The sequence below is a fragment of the Leucoraja erinacea genome, chromosome 3, assembly GCF_028641065.1.
Source record: "Leucoraja erinacea ecotype New England chromosome 3, Leri_hhj_1, whole genome shotgun sequence".
Lineage (NCBI taxonomy): Eukaryota > Metazoa > Chordata > Chondrichthyes > Rajiformes > Rajidae > Leucoraja > Leucoraja erinaceus.
In genome coordinates this window covers 1,364,118-1,382,683 of record NC_073379.1, presented here as the reverse complement: position 1 = coordinate 1,382,683, position 18,566 = coordinate 1,364,118, and the positions used below count along the sequence as shown (strand labels likewise).

Genomic DNA, 18,566 nt, shown 5'->3' with positions numbered 1-18,566 from the left:
TTGAATGGAGAATAACATTATTTATTTATTTTGCACTTTGTGTTAACACACAAGACTGAAGAAGGGTCTCAACCCAAAACGCCACCCATTCCTTCTATCCAGAGATACTGCCTTTTCCGGTGAGTTGCACCAGCTTTTTGTGTGTGTCTTCGGTTTAAACCAGCATCTGCTGTTCCTTCCTCCGCACTTCGTATTAATATAGGTTATAAACAACAATGAAGATGACAACACCAGGATTGGTTAAACATTAGGCTATAACGTACAGAAACATGTGGAATGTCCCAGATTTCCAAATGTGCAGGGAGTATCTCTGCCTGAGTCACTTCTGCTCAGATTTGTGGAGCTGAAATCAAGTTGTATGATATCCTAGAAAACCATTACACAAAGGAAATCATGTTGTTATGAATGAAGAACACAAGAGCAGGATGAGATCAAATGGCAGTCATTCCCTTTCTGCCATTCAATAAGATCCTGGCTGAATAAAACAAAAATAAACAACTTTCCTGCAATAACTTCATCCCTCTTCATCACTTAATAGGTAAAACGACTAAACTATTTAATAACTAGTCCTCTGCATACAAGATTTGAAAATTTCATTCTGGATGAAGAAAATTCCTCTGAAGGATCTCGACCTGAAATGTCACCTATTCCCTCTCTCCAAAGATGACAGGCAGTGAAGAAAGCTAATGGCACTTTGGCCTTCATAACGCGAGGATTTGAGTTTAGGAATAAAGAGGTCCTTCTTGTACAGGGCCCTGGTGAGACCACATCTGGAATATTGTTGTGTAATAAGACCCATACACAGGAGTAATAACTCATAGTCTTTATTGTAACACAAGCGGAGGAAACAATACAGGCTATCGTCTTCATGGTCAGCATCTAGTCTGACAGTGAGAAAGTGATATGCTATATTAGTAGTCCAGGGTAGGGTTGAAGATCTGGATTAGACTACATATGGAATGTGCAGCATGCATAATATGTGTGGTGATAGATATAGGCAAAATATATAAAGGCAGACTAATATGGTTAATGTACAAGTATTGTGTGTAGTTTTGGTCTCCTAATTTGAGGAAGGACAGCTTTGCTTTTGAGTCAGTGTAGCGTAGGTTGACAAGGTTAATCCCCGGGATGGCAGGAATGTCAAATGAGGAAAGATTGGAAAGACTGGGCTTGTATTCACTGGAATTTAGGATGAGAGGGAATCTTATAGAAACGTATAAAATTATAAAGGGACTGGACAAGCTAGATGCAGGAAAAATGTTCCCAATGTGGAGGAGTCCAGAACCAAGGGCCACTGTCTGAGAATAAAGGAGAGGTCATTTAAAACTTAGATGAGAAAAAAAATTTTCATCCAGTGAGTTGTGAGTTTGTGGAATTCTCTGCCACAGAAGGCAGTAGAGGCCAATTAACTGAATACATTTAAAAGAGAGTTAGATAGTTCAAGGGGCTAGCGGAATCAAGGGGTGTGGGGAGAAGGCAGGCACGGGTTACTGATTATGGATGATCATCCATGATCACAATGAATGGCAGTGCAGGCTAGAAGGGCCAAATGGCCTCCTCCTGCACCTATTTTCTATGACGCCTGACCCTCTAAGGGTCGCAAGCCTTTTGTGCCTGTCTAAGGATTAGACCAGCATCTGCAGTTCCTCCCTAAACACTCCTTACATCTCTTCATTGACCAGCATGGGCGTTATATAGTGACTGTGACCGGTGGCTAAAACACACCACTTTGATCCTGTCAAGCCCAGTAAGAATTTTGATCTAATTTTCAATGAGATCATTCAAGATTCTTACAAGACTTGTTTAGGATTGATGTGGAACTGTTTGCCTTGGCTGCGAGTCAAAGTCTCAAAATAATGTTCACTTTCAACGTTATCACTTTCAATCAGAGCATAGACCCAAAATGAAAATCAAAAGAATTATACAGGTGCTAGAAATGCAAAATGTGAACATAAAAAAAGTCACTTAAAAAAAAATCTAAAGGATATTTTAGATAACTTGGTCTGCATTGAATGCAGCTGGAATCCCACCACATCCGTACATGTGAAACCCCAGAGTAGCAGGATTATAAGTTTACAAAGTTGTGGAAGTAAAAGGCGCTGCCTGAGGCCGGTGAAGCAACTCCATAGAGGTGCGGCTCTGTCTACAGACAATGCTGTGTCGGCCCTGGCCCCCCAACCCCACATACCCTCCCCTCCCCTCCGGTACAAACAACACTCACTGCCCTCACCCTCACCTTCACCTTCACGGGGTTTGACCGCCGAGAAGACCCTTCTGTTGCAGCGACGGCTCCTCACCTGCCCGCTCCCTCCCTCGTTCCTTCCCTGCCCACAAAGATGGCGGACACTCCCACCCCGTCCCCCTCCCCCTCGCCCTCGCCGTCACATGACGCCCTGACGTCACACCGATACCTGTCCAGGTGTGCAGCCGCTCACCTGTGTGCAGCACCTTTGGGTTGACAAGCCACAGGAACACACACACACACACACACACACACAGTCCTCCAGTGCATGACAAAACTTCTAACTGGACATGATCCATCCTTTGTAAACGTTTTTCTAATTCCGTGCATCGCCCAAATTTGTAAACTCACTCTTTAGCCAGATTCTACTATAACTTCATTTATAAATGTGTAGAGATAAGTTTTTTTTGCCTTCCATCACAGCGAGGAGGAGATGTGCTGTGATGGATGTCTGTGTAAATTGTGTTGTGTCTTAGGTCTTTTTTTCTTGTGTGTATGACTGTAGAAACAACATTTTATTTGAGCCTCTATGAGGTTCAAGTGACAAATAAATTGTATTAGAAACATAGAAATTAGGTGCAGGAGTAGGCCATTCGGCCCTTCGAGCCTGCACCGCCATTCAATATGATCATGGCTGATCATCTAACTCAGTATCCCGTACCTGCCTTCTCTCCATACCCTCTGATCCCCTTAGCCACAAGGGCCACATCTAACTCCCTCTTAAATATAGCCAATGAACTGGCCTCGACTACCCTCTGTGGCAGAGAGTTCCAGAGATTCACCACTCTGTGTGAAAAAAGTTCTTCTCATCTCGGTTTTAAAGGATTTTCCCCTTATCCTTAAGCTGTGACCCCTTGTCCTGGACTTCCCCAACACCGGGAACAATCTTCCTGCATCTAGCCTGTCCAACCCCTTAAGAATTTTGTAAGTTTCTATAAGATCCCCTCTCAATCTCCTAAATTCTAGAGAGTATAAACCAAGTCTATCCAGTCTTTCTTCTTAAGACAGTCCTGACATCCCAGGAATCAGTCTGGTGAACCTTCTCTGCACTCCCTCTATAGCAATAATGTCCTTCCTCAGATTTGGAGACCAAAACTGTACGCAATACTCCAGGTGTGGTCTCACCAAGACCCTGTACAACTGCAGTAGAACCTCCCTGCTCCTATACTCAAATCCTTTTGCTATGAAAGCCAACATACCATTCACTTTCTTTACTGCCTGCTGCACCTGCATGCCTACCTTCAATGACTGGTGTACCATGACACCCAGGTCTCACTGCATCTCCCCCTTTCCCAATCGGCCACCATTTAGATAATAGTCTGCTTTCCCGTTTTTGCCACCAAAATGGATAACCTCACATTTATCCACATTATACTGCATTGTATACTGTATTGTATTATATTGTATGACAACACTGTGGTGGAGAGGATCCTACTCTTGGGTTGTAAGCTACCCAAGCAGAATATGAGGTTCTGTTCCTCCAGTTTGTGTGTGGCCTCACTCTGACAAGCCTTTGGTTGTTCTCGCCCATGTAAAGGAGGTCAGTCAAGGACTTTTTTTACCATTTCTTCTCCCATTGAGCAGAAGATACAAAATTATCAAAGCACCTACCACCAGATTCAGGAACAGCTTAGTTCTAACTGTCTTCAGACTATTCAACAGTCTACGCATAAGCTAGGGTGTAGTTACGATCTTCCGACCAACCTCATTGCAGATCTTGGATTTTCCCTCTGTAACTATAATGCTGTAACACTATAATCTAAAACTAAAAACATTTCACACATAGTAACAATAAAAACAATCCAGTATACTGTTTCATCAGGGACTGGATTGTTTTTATTGTTATTATGTGTGAAATGTTTTAAGTTTCCTGTGCGATGCTCCGGTATTCCCTGGGAAACGTCTTCACATTTTGCACTGTACAACTGTTGCTTTGCAAGATGACAATAAAGGTTGATTGATTGATTGATCTGCACTCTTGAAATGTTGCTCTTCCTTTAATTAAGGAAGGATGTGAAGGTGAAGAGATTTGGTCCAGGGTCCAGATTTGGTCCATGGTTTCAGGGATGTGGGGTTTCAACTGATTATAGTAACAGCAATTCTTCTTTGAGCAGAGAAGATTAAACAGACATTTAGCAGAGCTATTGAAAATCGTGAATAAATGAAACACAATTTCTGCTGGTAGATCCGCTGATTCAAGTTTGAAACTCAACACTCAAGATGTACTGTCAATTATCATATGTACCAAAAACAGAACAACAAAATTCTTTCTTGCAGCAGCATATCAGGCCTCTAAACACAGTAAATTGGCAAAATCAACATAAACAATAAAATTGGCAAAATAAACAAAAACGTTCCATAAATTGAAACACCCAATATTAGTGCAAAGAAAGCCCAGTCCCTAATTTGTAGGGTTTATGTGCCTGATGTTTGTTGGGAAAAAGCTGTTCCTGAACCTGGAGGTCAGTTTTCAGACTGTTATACCTTCTCCCCAATGGCAGGAGGGAAATGAGAGCATGGCCAGGGTGGGGTGGGTCCTTGCTTCCCTTTTTGAGACATCACCTCCTATAGATCCCTTCCATGGTAGGGAGGTCAGTGCCCAGGCAGTGTCCACCACTTTTTGCAATATTTTTTATTCCTGGGCATTTGAGTTGCTGAACCAGGTTGTGATGCTACCAGTTATCGTGCTCTCTACTGTACACCCGCAGAAGTTCAAGAGAGTAATTGTTGACATACCGAATCTCCTCAGGAAGTAAAAGCACTGATGGGCTTTCTGCACCACTGACCCACTGATGAAGACCGGTTCATGGATCCTCTTCAAAAGTCAACAATCAATTGGTTTACTGACGTTGAGAGCAAGGTTGTGGTTCTGGCACCATTAAATTAGATGATCAATCTCCCTCCTATAATCATACTCATCATTACCAATTATGCATCCCTCAATGCTGGTGTAGTTGGTGACTTTAAATATGGAGTACGAACTGCGTCTGTATACATTCATGGGTATAGAAATGTTGGAAAGAGAACAGCCAGGTGAACTGACTTCCCAAGGTGAGGGTGAGGGATTGAGCGATAATGGTGGAACAGCAGAGGTCGAGGGTGATTATCCTTTGGAGCTGCAGAACACATGGTGGTGGTTTGAAAGTGTCTTCTTCAAACGAGCTTCAAAATTCCAGATTTGCAAATGTCTTAAACATGTGTGGGGAGTTGTGAATAAACAGCAAAAGCAGTTCAAGTCCAATAACTCATCAACGAGCAACTAACTGTCCTCACCATGTCTGCAAATCCAGTAGTTTATTGGCTAACTTCCAATTTCATCCTCAATCCTTTCTATCCAGAATTATGTTGAATGATGTTGACTTACCTTCCAGCTCAGAATTTACTGGCTTGTTTTAAACGAACACTTTGTGATGTTTTAAACTCTTCGCTGAAGTAAACTTTCAGGAACATCCTTGTCTATCATTTTCTGAATCATTTATTCTTGTGCAATACATACAGAACAAGATTTGATGTAATCAACAACTTAGTTCTCTTTTATCACTACTTACATTGGGAAGAGATCCTAGATTGGTATTTGAAGATATTTACAATATAATGTAATATTACTAAATATAGTATTCCGTTAAAAAGTAGATGCAGTTGATCAAAATATCATTTGTAACAACTATATTCCAGTGAAATATTGGACTATTTAGATATTGAGTGTTTTCTTTGGCATCCTTTTACGAAGATGTTGCCAGGACTCGAGAGTGTGAGCTATAGGGAGAGGTTGAATAGGCTGGATCTCCATTCCATGGAGCGTAGGAGCATGAGGGGAGATCTTACAGAGGTGTACAAAATCATGAGAGGAGTAGATCGGGTAGATGCACAGTCTTTTACCCAGAGTAGGGAAATCAAGGACCAAATTTGGTTCAAGGTGAAGGGGAAAAGATTTAATACGAATCCGAGGGGTAACTTTTTCCACACAGGGTGGGTGTATGGAACAAGCTGCCAGAGGAGGTAGTTGAGGCTGGCACTATCGCAACGTTTACAAAACAGTTGGACAGGTACATGGATAGGACAGATTTGGAGGGTTAAGGACCAAGAGCAGGCAAGTGGGATTAGAGTAGCTGGGACTTTGTTGGCTGGTGTGGTCAAGGGGCCTGTTTCCACACTGTATCACTCTATGACTATTAGAAGTATTATAAATAATCTTACAAATTGAAAAACAATAAATCAAGCATTACTGTGATCATTAAAAGATGTAACATAATTTTAGTATGGAGTAACCTACTGTGTCCTGCATGTCTCAGTGAATTCTACAACTAAATAATGTCGATCTATTCATCTGTCACATGAATAATTCATTTATTAGGCTCAGATTGCTGTACAAGGACTTTTTGACTCATTTTTTTTAACCAAAGGCAATGTCAAATATAAATATAAATATAAATTTATAATTTGCTCCAATAACTTCATTTTCGTCTCTAAACTCTCGGAAAAAAAATGATTACATTTTCAACCCAGGGCACGTTTTATATAAACAAGCTCAATAAAAACAACAAAAAATATGACATTGACAAAAAGAATTATGGCATAAATGTACAACAGATCGATTCCTTTGGTACAATCAGTGAAGTTAACTTGTTATAATAGATCTACCAAGAGACTGTAAAGTTTCAGTTAAAGTTAGTGAGCTAAGGGGAAATTAAATCACTTTTGATGGTTCCAGAGTTTTAGATGTTTCGTGTAAACATTATTTTATGCTTAAATAATTTCAAATACTCCTTTTAGCTGCTCTGGTTCCAGCTAAACCTAAATTTGCAAAAAAAAATGCATTAGATCCATTATTTAACAGCATTTCAATAATCAAAAATAAATATCAATCTACCCGTAAGTTAGAACAGAAAAGCATTTCCGCATTAGTCACTATCATATTCCTCAATTATGAATTCCTCTTCTTCTAGAAAGACTTGTGTTATAGTAGGTTGAGGTTGGCTGCTTGGCAAGTCTCCTCCACCAGACTGGCCGACTGTACTGGCCGAAGATGATGTCCGAGTCTCTTCCTCAATGTCATGTTCAATAACACCAGGTTCCCTATCAGTTAAAGCTTCCAATGTTAGCCTGAAAATGTCAAACAGTTAACAACATTATAGAGGATGTCCAAAACCAAATTAAAGCACCATTTATCAGCTGTGAAACTTATCATTTATCAGCAACTAACTGGAAGATTTGAACCAACCCAACTACATTAATGCTCCTATTCCTTTCTTTCTTGCCAAACATTGCAATGAATGTCCGTTGCCGGACCAGCAGGTCCAGGAACAGCTTCTTCCCTGCGGCTGTTACATTACTTAACTCTGTACCTCGGTGATTGCCAGTCACCCCCCCCCCCCCGGACACTCCTTCCCCCAGAAAAATTGCACTATTACGACTGTATGTACGTACATCTCTTTATTGCTCATATTCTATGTTCGCTCTTCTGGGGAGATGCTAACTGCATTTTGTTGTCTCTGTACTGTACACTGCACAATGACAATAAAGTTTGAATCTGAATCTGAATGCAGTAATTACTACTTTTTTCCTGCACCTCACTTTAGGTTTGAGTTATCCACTATGAACCATTCATATGGGTTGAAGGTGTTCAACTGCATGATATAATCTTACAAACAGATTTGATCATGGAGAGCAACTCCTGAGTCTTACTCACAAATTTCCTTTGCAGCAAGATGTTTGAAACATCCTTCATATAAATAGAACAGACACATTATGAAAGACATTACTATGGTATAAAGATTAGAGTGTATCTTTCGGCCAAATTTAATTATTGCTAAACAAACCGATATCAGTAAGAGCTCCACTAATTTCCTATAGAGGGATATGGATCATGTACAGGCAGATGAGATCAGTTTAACTTGGCATCATGATCGGCATAAGCATTGTGGGCCGAAGGGCCTGTTCCTATGATGTACAATAGACAATAAGTGCAGGTGAGAATATCCTAGTTAATAATAAATTCTAGTGTAAAATATTTTATTAAGTAAAAAATTAGCTTGACTTTTTTTGGTTCTGAATAAGCTGAAGTTGCAAAGCTGTGGGAATCAGGAAGTTGGAGGCCAGCATTCAAGCTGCTCTGATAGTGCTTCCTGTTATGCCCAAGCAAAAGGCAATTGACAATAGTGGGAGAGGATGCGTTTCCTGGGGACTTGGTAGTTTCTGTAAACAGAAACCTTCTGGCCGTTCTGATATTGATGATTACATTGTTAAGACGGAATTGCAAATGTTGGGCTTTTGACTAAGTTCCTGTTGCTATGAAGTTTGTGATCAGCAGTTTGTGATCAATATAACCACAAGATGACAAGTATTGTACTTGTGACAAGTATACTTTGAATGGGTACAGCCTGTGATTGATTTGTATTAAACGTTATTGCTGCAACTCTGTATAAACATATGACTACGTTTCCAAAATACTATAAAAGATGCTGTATGTCTTCGTTCTTTAGAGTGTTAGCTCAGGGAGAGTTAAGTGTGTATTGCATACATGACTCTGTATCCCCGACACTCACGCTGGCTGATGATCAGTAAAGCTTGTGTTGGTTTACCTGACCTATTGTGAGTTGGCTGTTATAAGAAATGAACCTTAACACAGGAGTAGGCCAATCGGCCCTTCAAGCCAGCACCGTCATTCAATGTGATCATGGCTGATCATCCGCACTCAGTACCCCATTCCTGCCTTCTGCCCATATCCCCTGACTCCGCTATATTTAAGAGCCCTATCTAGCTCTCTGTTGAAAGTATCCAGAGAACCGGCCTCCACCACCCTCTGAGGCAGAGAATTCCACAGACTCACAACCCTCTGTGAGAAAAAGTGTTTCCTCATCTCAGTTCAAAATGGCTTACCCCTTATTCTTAAATTGTGGCCCCTGGTTCTGGACTCCCCCACCATCAGAACACGTTTCCTGCCTCTAGCGTGTCCAAACCCCTAATAATCTTATATGTTTCAATGAGATTCCCTCTCATCCTTCTAAACTCCAGAGTACAAACAAGCCCAGCCGCTCCATTCTTTCAGCAAATGATAGTCCCGCCATCCCGGGAATTAACCTTGTAAACCTACGCTGCACTCCCTCAATAGCAAGAATGTCCTTCCTCAAATTAGGGGACCAAAACTGCACACAATACTCCAGGTGTGGTCTCACTAGGGCCCTGTACAACCGTGGTAAGAAAGATCGAAGGGCATCAGTGATAAGTGGAGAAACCAAAGTTGCCATGGAAGAGTCCCAATGAGATTCACCAAGCTAATTCCCGGGATTATAGTAATTGTCCTGTCAAGCGAGGGTCTGTATTATTTTAAGTTGAGAAAATTGAGGGGGTAATCATATTGAAACAAATAGGATTTTAAGGATGGGGGGGGGGTGGGGAAGGAGGGAAGAGAGAGAGAGAGAAATTACAGGGCACATGTTTACACTGATGGGTGCAGGGAGCGTGAGAAAGTGGGCCTCCACGTCAATCCCAAGAAGACGGAGTTCAACGTTGGTGACCATGAGCTTCTCAAGACCAGTGGCAGTGCATGTCTCAAGGAAGTGGAGGACCTCAAGTACAAGTGGGAGCTCGGATGCAGAGCTTGGAGAATGACATCAAGCCTTCAATAGCATGGGGAAAATCTGGACATCTTGTATGTCTAAGGATCTCAAACCGAGATTCTTCCATAGCAACTGTAGAGACCATATTATTGTACGGGTGTGAGGCATGGACACTCACTCAAGCACTGTCCAAGTCTCCCGATGGTACCGACAACCGAATGCTCAGAAAAGATCAAAATGTCAGTTGGAGGAACCACATCACCAACACCCAGCTCTACGGGGAGATTCCACCTCTGACCAAGAAGATGAGGTGGAGAAGGACGAGGCTCGCTGGTCACTGCCAGCGCCACATAGAAATACCAGCAAACAAGGTCGTGCTGTAGGAACCCTCCCATGGAAGATGTGACCCAGGACAGCCAAATGAGACGATGCTGAAGACGTTGATGGAAGACGTATGCCTAGAGACAAAAGAGGAGCTTGCCAGCTGCATGGAGGACAAGTCAAGTCAAGTCAAGTCAAGTTTATTTGTCACATACACATACGAGATGTGCAGTGAAATGAAAGTGGCAATGCTCGCAGACTTTTGTGCAAAAGACAAACAACCAAACAAACTATAAGCACAATCATAACACACATATTCTTTTACATAATAAATAACAGAGATGTGTGGAGCGTCCGTCACCGTGCCCATTGGAAACCAGCACCACTGTGTCGTTAATGTTTTCACTGATTTAATAATAATAAATACCTGATGGTTGAATCTTGAGCAAGGGGACAATTACAACTTTGAAAATTCAGGGAGCTGAAAGCTATGGGATTCCGGCACAGACAAGAACTTGAGGCCTGTGAAAGCTATGTTCATATTGAACAGTGGAGCAGACACAAAGAGTCAGACGGCCTACTCCTGATCCTATTTTCTTCGGTTCTTCTCTACTTTTATATTGTTAACACAACTTAAAAAAAAGGTCACATTAAACCAGCAATTGTAAAGAATAAAAAGAACATAATTTCCAGGTTGGCTCAAGGATTCTTCCCATTGTCAAGAATGAAAACTAAGTTGGTATAATTTAAAATCTGATTTTTCAAATTTGTAATGCATGCTTAATAACTCTCTCCCTCATGCACAAACACACAGTTGATGCCAATCAAAGATTTCTTACGGAGGTAGAATATGAATTAGCAACAACAGCAGCAGCTTTTATGTGCAAAACAAAATCACGCATTGACATTGGGGGAAAACAATATGTACATGGAAGGGGGAAGATGCTGTGCCAGAGACTAGAGACTAGGAAGGAAAATGGAGCCAATGACGTCCAGGCAAGGAACAATGCTGGTAGGAGAGGGAACTGTGGTCTGGCCCTCATTGTCGGCTGCGGGATGCACCCTGGGAACAAAGGGCAGGCGAGCAGAGCGACGTATTTTCCAAGGAGATGGCTGGAGTCCATAAACAGCCTGTGACTTGCCTGGTACACGAGTGTGGAATTTGAACATTGCGCCAAAACATGGTGCCCCCTGCATGCGGTTTAGTAGATTATTCCTGTACACTTGCTAATCGGGGATCGGGGTTATGGTGATACTCTACTGCACTGTTTGTAAGGAAAATAATTTCACTGTGTTAACAATTAACATATGTGACAATAAAAAGCACTATTGACATACCTGGTAGTGCACCGCTTGAAAGGAAACCTTCCCACATCTTGGATAAAATTGATTTGTGCTGTACATAAACATAAATTAGAATATATTGTAGATGTAGCTCAGATGAAAATGCAACTTTAAGAACTTTGTTACGCTTGGAATGATATTGATTTCTTTTCACGACATATAAATCTTGTATTTTTCTAGCATTCTGTATATATTCTATAGGTCACTGTGTAGGAATTGGACAGCAATGTCCTGCTGTTGGATGCCGAAACAACAACCATGCAAGCTTGAGCAGTTCATTTAGAGAGAGGCAAGGATGTTTTTGCAGGCAGCTTGCCAACACAATGCAAGTCAGGTTTCGCTCACCACAATGCAAGTCTAATTGCTGCAACTCCCTGTCTTGCTCAATCTTTGTGACACCTGTGAAGTTGAGATGAACACGTACAGAGGGGCTAAAATTAAAGGTTTCCAAACTTAACAATCCAATACCTAGTAAGGTATTCACAGTGAACTGGTTTGTTTTGTCAAGTTTGTGAAAGCGGGAGGGTTAATTTTACTCGAGTGTCAACGTGCACGAGACATAATCAATACTTGCAACATGCAGCAGTTAATACTTAAACCATTACACACAATAGGTTTTCTATTGGGAAACATTCATCACAATGTTATTTGACCCATTCCATACCTTTAGAGATGGCAGAGACACGGGGCAGTAAAATCTGTAGTTTTACGCTTCTATTTTGCAAGCTCAATGCACAGCTAATTAACTGCAGCATCTACTAAATATACTTAAAATATTCTGAAGTGCATGCAAGTTTCAACTTGATTATCCCTCTCAATATAATCTTGGGGAGAGCAATACCATCCAAAATATACACATGCTCCTGCTTCTGAACTTTTGCTTAGCAAATCGCTGGTTCAGATGAAAAACACACATATACACTAATTGTTTTGCAATTTGTCTAGGTACTACAGATTGTTCCACTGATCTCCTACTGTCACATGATATGATAACGCTGGAACTAAAACCCACTCCTTCCATAATATTCTCCATCTTACCTTGATTTCTCATGGGGTTTGTCAGCAGAGCAAGGTATGGCAATAACTCAGTCTGAAGGCATAGTGGGCCTAAACAAAAATTTGAGAAAAAACCTCTGGCTGCGAGACAATTTTCCCTATACTGAAACAACAAAGAAAATAATTTGGGGTTTTAATTACCATTACCGTTTGTATATGATTATATGTAACATAACCAAGAATCCATTAAAGGGACTTTTCAGTAATGTTATTTGCAACATCCAAGGCTCTCAATTACATTAACATCCTATACAATTAATCTACGGCCTCCGTCAAAGGATAAAACAAATATAAAGGCGAGACAAATATGACAACATTTTTTGTTCACAAAGAATAGTGAAAGACCTGGATAATGGATGTGGAGAGGATGTTTTCACTACTGGGAAAGCTGAGCAGCAGAGGTTAGAGCCACAGAATTAAAGGACGTTCCTTTAGGAGATGAAGAGATTTTCTTTAGTGAGAGGGTGGTGAATCCATGGAATTCATTGCCACGAGAGACTGTGAAGGCCAATTGAATGAATATTTTTGTAGAGATAGAAAGATTCTTGATTAGTACGGGTGTCAGGGGTGATGTGGAGAAGGCAGGAGAATGAGGTTAAGAGGGAGGGAGGGATAGATCAGCCACGATTGAATGGCGGAGTAGACCTGATGGCCTGATTCTGCTCCATGATATGAACAAATGCAAATGTTGTGGCCCAAGGAAAGATGTGGGAAACGTGTTACAGGTGCACAACCTTTTATCCGAAGATCCAAATAACGAAAACCTCCGAATAGCGACATTTTTTCGTTCCTTGAAGAAAGGTCCTTGAAAACGTTCACCGAGTGCGGCCCGCAGAGGTGACAGCGGAACCTCCAGTCGGTCCTCGAAGAAAGGGGAACTAAATCCCCATTCATAAAAGAGAAGGTGAGGGTATATTGCGCGGGAGGGTTAATAATTGACAATATGCTGCTACCTGCCCGCTGAGTTAAAAAGTTCCCACGGTAGACATGATACACAGTGTATCGTGAGTCTTGCGTGGGAACTTTAACTCGGCGTGCGGGCAGCAGCAGATTGTCGCTCCCTTCAGTTTCACCCCACCTACACCCCTCTGCTTCCCGGCCATGTGTGTGACCCCGTCCCTCCCCTCTCCAGCTCCCCGCTCATTGCACCGGCGCGGGGGCTTTGTACTGTCTTCACGTCGGCGAAGGCAGCCAGCAGGACAGTGCAGTTACCGGAGACGTCAGGACCAATTGGACATCGAGCACCAGGCCCACTGCAAGCACGGAGATCCCAGAGACCCACAGCCAACAGCAGCCCAACCCAGCCCCGTTCCAACTACAGAGGAACCTGGGTTGCGGATGACGGGGCGCAGCTCGGGGCGTCGTAGGGGCCCCATCGGGGAGCGGGTTCCTGTAGGTCCTGACGTCTCCGGCCACCTGCTATCCTCCGGGAACTGTACCGCCGTTGCAGGAGAGTGGGGTTGTTTGCAGTTGCAGAGGGAGGGAGCAAGGGCTGTACAGTTCCCAGTCTCAGCTCCAGTCCAGGGGGGTGGTCGGAGACGTCAGGACCAACGGGACAGCGACCCCCAGGCCCACTGCAAGCACGGAGATCCCAGAGACCCACAGCCAGCAGCAACTCCAGCCCAGCCCCGCTCCAACTCCAGAGGAACACGTAGGGGCAGAAGCTGATGGTGTGCAAGGTGTTCTTGGGGTGGCGCAGCTCGGGCTGTGGGCAAACTGCCACTTGTCGCCTTAGCGGCCCATCGGGGAGCAAATTCCTCTGGAGTTGGAGGGGGAGGGGGGTATTGTGCTGTTTGATCGCCCCCTGCTATCCCAGGGACAGGGAGACACAGCGGCTTTTTAGACTGGTGGGCAATCACTTCCAAAGTTCTGCCCACACAGTCAGTACACCTCTCCTACACTGCATTTCATACAAACATTTATTCTGCAAGAAAAAACGACATTGAAGACTCAAACGCGCGACCGAGTAACTGCCGGGATTGAGGCGCAAACTCGCGGCCTTGTGGATATGAGCCGAACACTCTACCACTGAGCCAGCCATTAAAATCTACGCTAAAAAATTTCCATTCCGAAGACCAACAAATTCTGAATTACGAAAAGTGTCTGGTCCCAAGGCTTTCGGATAAAAGGTTGTGCACCTGTACTTCGTATATGAGCATAACACCGCAACCTAAACTGGCAGCATAATTGACTCAATCCATTTTAGCAGTTATACTTTCTTTAATCTATTGCTAGTCTGTACTGGTGTTATTCCCATGCAAAATAACCCGGCTGGTCATAATTTGGTTAAATTGCAACCAGAATGCTAGCTGAATTTGTCAGCAAAACAAATGTTGCCCATACCTTTTTACTTATTGACAGCCACTGTGGTTTGTGTAAAGGCTTGAAACCAGCTCCTCCTTTACAATTAGCCCGAGCTCGAGCTTTGTTAGCATGAATCAGACCTCGTGTAGCCACAGATGCACTATATTTCCACATAGTCGAACGATGCTAAGAATGGATACACAAGATGTTTATTAAAGCTTACAAAAGGATTCACATTGAACAAGCCTAATTATCACACATTGTGTACAAATGGGAATGCCATAGGCTGTCCAGCCCAAAGAGTTTGAATTCCAAAGTAATCACATCTTTCCAAATGTGCGGGCTTCTGAAAAGGACAAAATATTTAGTTGAAACGTTTAAGAAGGAACTGCAGATGCTGGAAAATCGAAGGTAGACAAAAATGCTGGAGAAACTCAGCGGGTGAGGCAGCATCTATGGAGCGAAAGAAATAGGCGATGTTTCGGGTAGAGACCCTTCCTCAGACTAATGTGGGGGGGGGGGGGGGGGAGAAAAAAGGAAGAGGCAGAGACAGTGGGCTGTGGGAGAGCTGGGAAGGGGAGAGGAAAGAAGGAGAAAGCAGAGACTAGCAAAAATTGTAGAAGGTTTGTTGGGTTTAGGATAATGTTCTGATCTTTTAAAATCCGATACCAAAATTTCAGGATCACAATCCTGTAGACATAATCAGCCATATGATAGTCATAGAGCTGTACAGCAAAGAAACAATCCCTTCAGCCCACCTCTTCCATATCAACCCAGTTGACACAGGGCAAGTCCCAATTGCCTGCATTTGGACCATTGCTTTCTCAGTCCTTCCTATTCATATATTTGTCTTTTGAAAGTCATAATTATATCTTCTTCCATAATTTCTTCTGGCAGTTCATTCTACATAGGGACTCAGAGGCAACATCGTTACTATGAGTAACAAAGTTGCCTCTGAGAACCTCTTAAATATCTCACCACTTACCCGAGTCCTACGCCCAACCCTGGGGGATAAAAAAACCTGAAAGTTTATTTTGTCTGTGCCCCTCATGATCCTGTACATCTCAATCAGGTCAATATTCAGCCTCCTACATCCAAAGAAAAAGGCCCAGCCTACCTTACTGTTCCTTACATCTCAAGCCCGCAAACTCAGGTAACATCCTAGAGAATCTCTTCCATAGCCTTTTCAATCTAATTATCCTTCCTATAGCTGTGTGAGCAGAGCCTCATGCAGTACTCCAAGTGTGGTCCCACCAATCAATGACTTGTACAGCTGTATCATGATGGCCTGACTTTTGTTCTCAATATCCTTCCCAATGAAGACAAGAACTCCAAATTACTTCTTGACAACATGGTTCACCTGACTCGCCACTTTATGGAACCATGCACTTGTACTCCCAGATCTCTCTGTTCTGCAACATTCTCTCGGTGTTTACCATTTACCGTGCAAGTCCTGGCATGGTTTGACATACCAAAGCACCCAAACTTGTCAGAGATGTTTTCAAACAGCAGAACAGGCCTGAAGAGCCATCATTGATTAGATTGTAATCTCAATTCGACATTCCTGCCGACCTGTGATATCCTTTCATCATCTTGTTTATCAGGAACGTTTCTATGTTATCCGTTAAAATATTCAAAGTGTTTCCATTGTCCTTCGAGGAAGTGAGCTCCAAAAAGTTAAGTCTCAGAAAAAAAAATTCTGCATCACTACATTAAATTTAAACAGTGACCCATGGAACTAAATTCTCCCAAAAGAGGAAATATCATCCCAAAGTCCATACTGTCAAGTTCCTACTGAAAATGGAAAGCAAACAACAAATACTGGAAAACAGAAACAAAAGGAGAAAATGCTGGCATTACTCTGCAGATCGAGTTCCATCTGTTGAAAGAGAAACAGAGGCAATGTTTCTCCAAAAGAGATGCTGCTGAGTTACTTCAGCATTTTGTGTCTATCTTTGTTCCTCTTTCCCCATATAGTTTTTTTGTTTAGTTCAGAGATACGGTTCGGAAACCGGCCTTTCGGCTCACCGGGTCCGCAACAACCAGTGATCCTTGCACATTAATACCATCCTACACCCACTAGGGACAATTTTTACATTTACCAAGTCAATTAACCTACAAACCTGTACATCTTTGGAATGTGGGAGGAAACCGAACTCGGAGAAAACCCACGGGGAGAATGTACAAACTCTGTACACACAGCACACGTAATCGGGATGGAACCCGGGTCTCCGGCGCTGCATTTGCTGTAAGGCAGCAACTCTACTGCTGCGCCACCGTGGCTTTGAGTGTTTTCAGTCTTTTCTGCTTTTTTCAGAATCTTGAGTTTCTCTTAACTTGCCCCTCTCTCTCTCGCTCTCTCTTTCCTTTCACAAATAGTGAATTAAGATCCTATACAATTAAGTTAAGGTCTCCGGTAAAGGATAAAACAGATACAAAGGGTAGACAAATATGACAACACAGAAACATAGAAAATATAGAAACATAGAAAATAGGTGCAGGAGTAGGCCATTCGGCCCTTCGAGCCAGCACTGTTATTCAATATGACCATGGCTGATCATCCAAAATCAGTACCCCGTTCCGGCTTTTTCCCCATATCCCTCGATTCCCTTAGCCCTAAGAGCTAATTTCCTGCTTATCCATTATAATATCCAAGAGCCTCTTTAGTGCTCATATTATATTTGCCTCCATCACTCCCTGGAAGTGTGTTCCAAGAACCCATCACTTTGCGTAAAACACGTGCCCCGAACATCTCCATTCAGGAAGGTGGCGAATCTGTGGAATTCTTTGCCACAGTAGGTTGTGGAGGCCAAGTCAATGGATATTTTTAAAGCAGAGATAGATGAGATTCTTGATTAGTGCAGGTGTCATAGGTTATGAGAAGAAGGCAGGAGAATGGGGTTAGAAGGGAGAGATAGATCAGCCATGATTGAATAACGGAGTAGACTTGATGGGGCGAATGGCCTCATTCCGCTCCTATTACTTATGACCTTCGTCTCTCTGCTAAATTCCAGTGGATACAAGCCTTGACTGCCCAATCATAACTCTGAAGAATACGTGTCCATTTTTTCTAGCTGATATATTATGACTGAAATGTTCACCATGCAAATAAGGAGCAGATTATGAATCCCCAAAATAAATAAACAAGCCCGAATTGTAGTTTTCAATGGAACCTGGAAGGAAACCCATTTGAAGTTAAGGTACTAAATGAGATAAGTACCTTAGAATTGTTTCCACTTGTCTGCATTCCAGGGACCATCTTTAAAGTGTCAATGTATGTGAAGGGAATGGCTTCAGAGGTACATTATTTGTGAAAGTCATGTGACAAACTATATTGGTTGCGTGAAGGAGAATAGGCAAGCAAAAATTGTGTAATATGTACATTGCGCAAATGATAAAATTATGCGATTTAAAACAATTCTACTATTCTAATATAATGCTTTAGGATTGATATTGTCTCAAAAGTAGGATTTGGAAAAGTACATTTTAAGTATTGGAACTTTAGAGCAAAGTGTATTCAAAAAGAGATTGGTTAAGAAAAAAAAATATTTGAGAAATGGCCATAACAAACACAAAAGCTGCTTCCCCAAAGACTGAAATCAGTGGGAAAGAACTGCAGATGCTGGTTTACACCAAAGATAGACACAAAATGCTGGAGTAACTCAGCGGGATTGGCAGCATCTCTGGATAGTAAGAATGGGTGGACGTTCCGGGTCGAGACCCTTTTTCAGACTGAGAGT

General features: G+C 42.4%; 1 protein-coding gene across 3 annotated transcripts in view; it reads right to left on the bottom strand.

Annotated features, from left to right (window-relative positions):
- Positions 1–5,701: 5,701 nt before the first annotated feature.
- rad17 (RAD17 checkpoint clamp loader component) overlaps positions 5,702–18,566 on the bottom strand; it is a 39,799-nt gene continuing 26,934 nt past the window's right edge. For all 3 annotated transcript variants that reach the window (XM_055631241.1, XM_055631247.1, XM_055631256.1), the window contains 4 exons: positions 14,866–15,012; positions 12,505–12,625; positions 11,461–11,518; positions 5,702–7,345 (listed from right to left, as the gene is read on the bottom strand). In XM_055631241.1, coding sequence (XP_055487216.1) covers positions 7,144–7,345; positions 11,461–11,518; positions 12,505–12,625; positions 14,866–15,012 — 528 coding nt within the window. In that variant the 3' untranslated portion in view covers positions 5,702–7,143. The remainder of the gene's footprint in view (positions 7,346–11,460; positions 11,519–12,504; positions 12,626–14,865; positions 15,013–18,566) is intronic.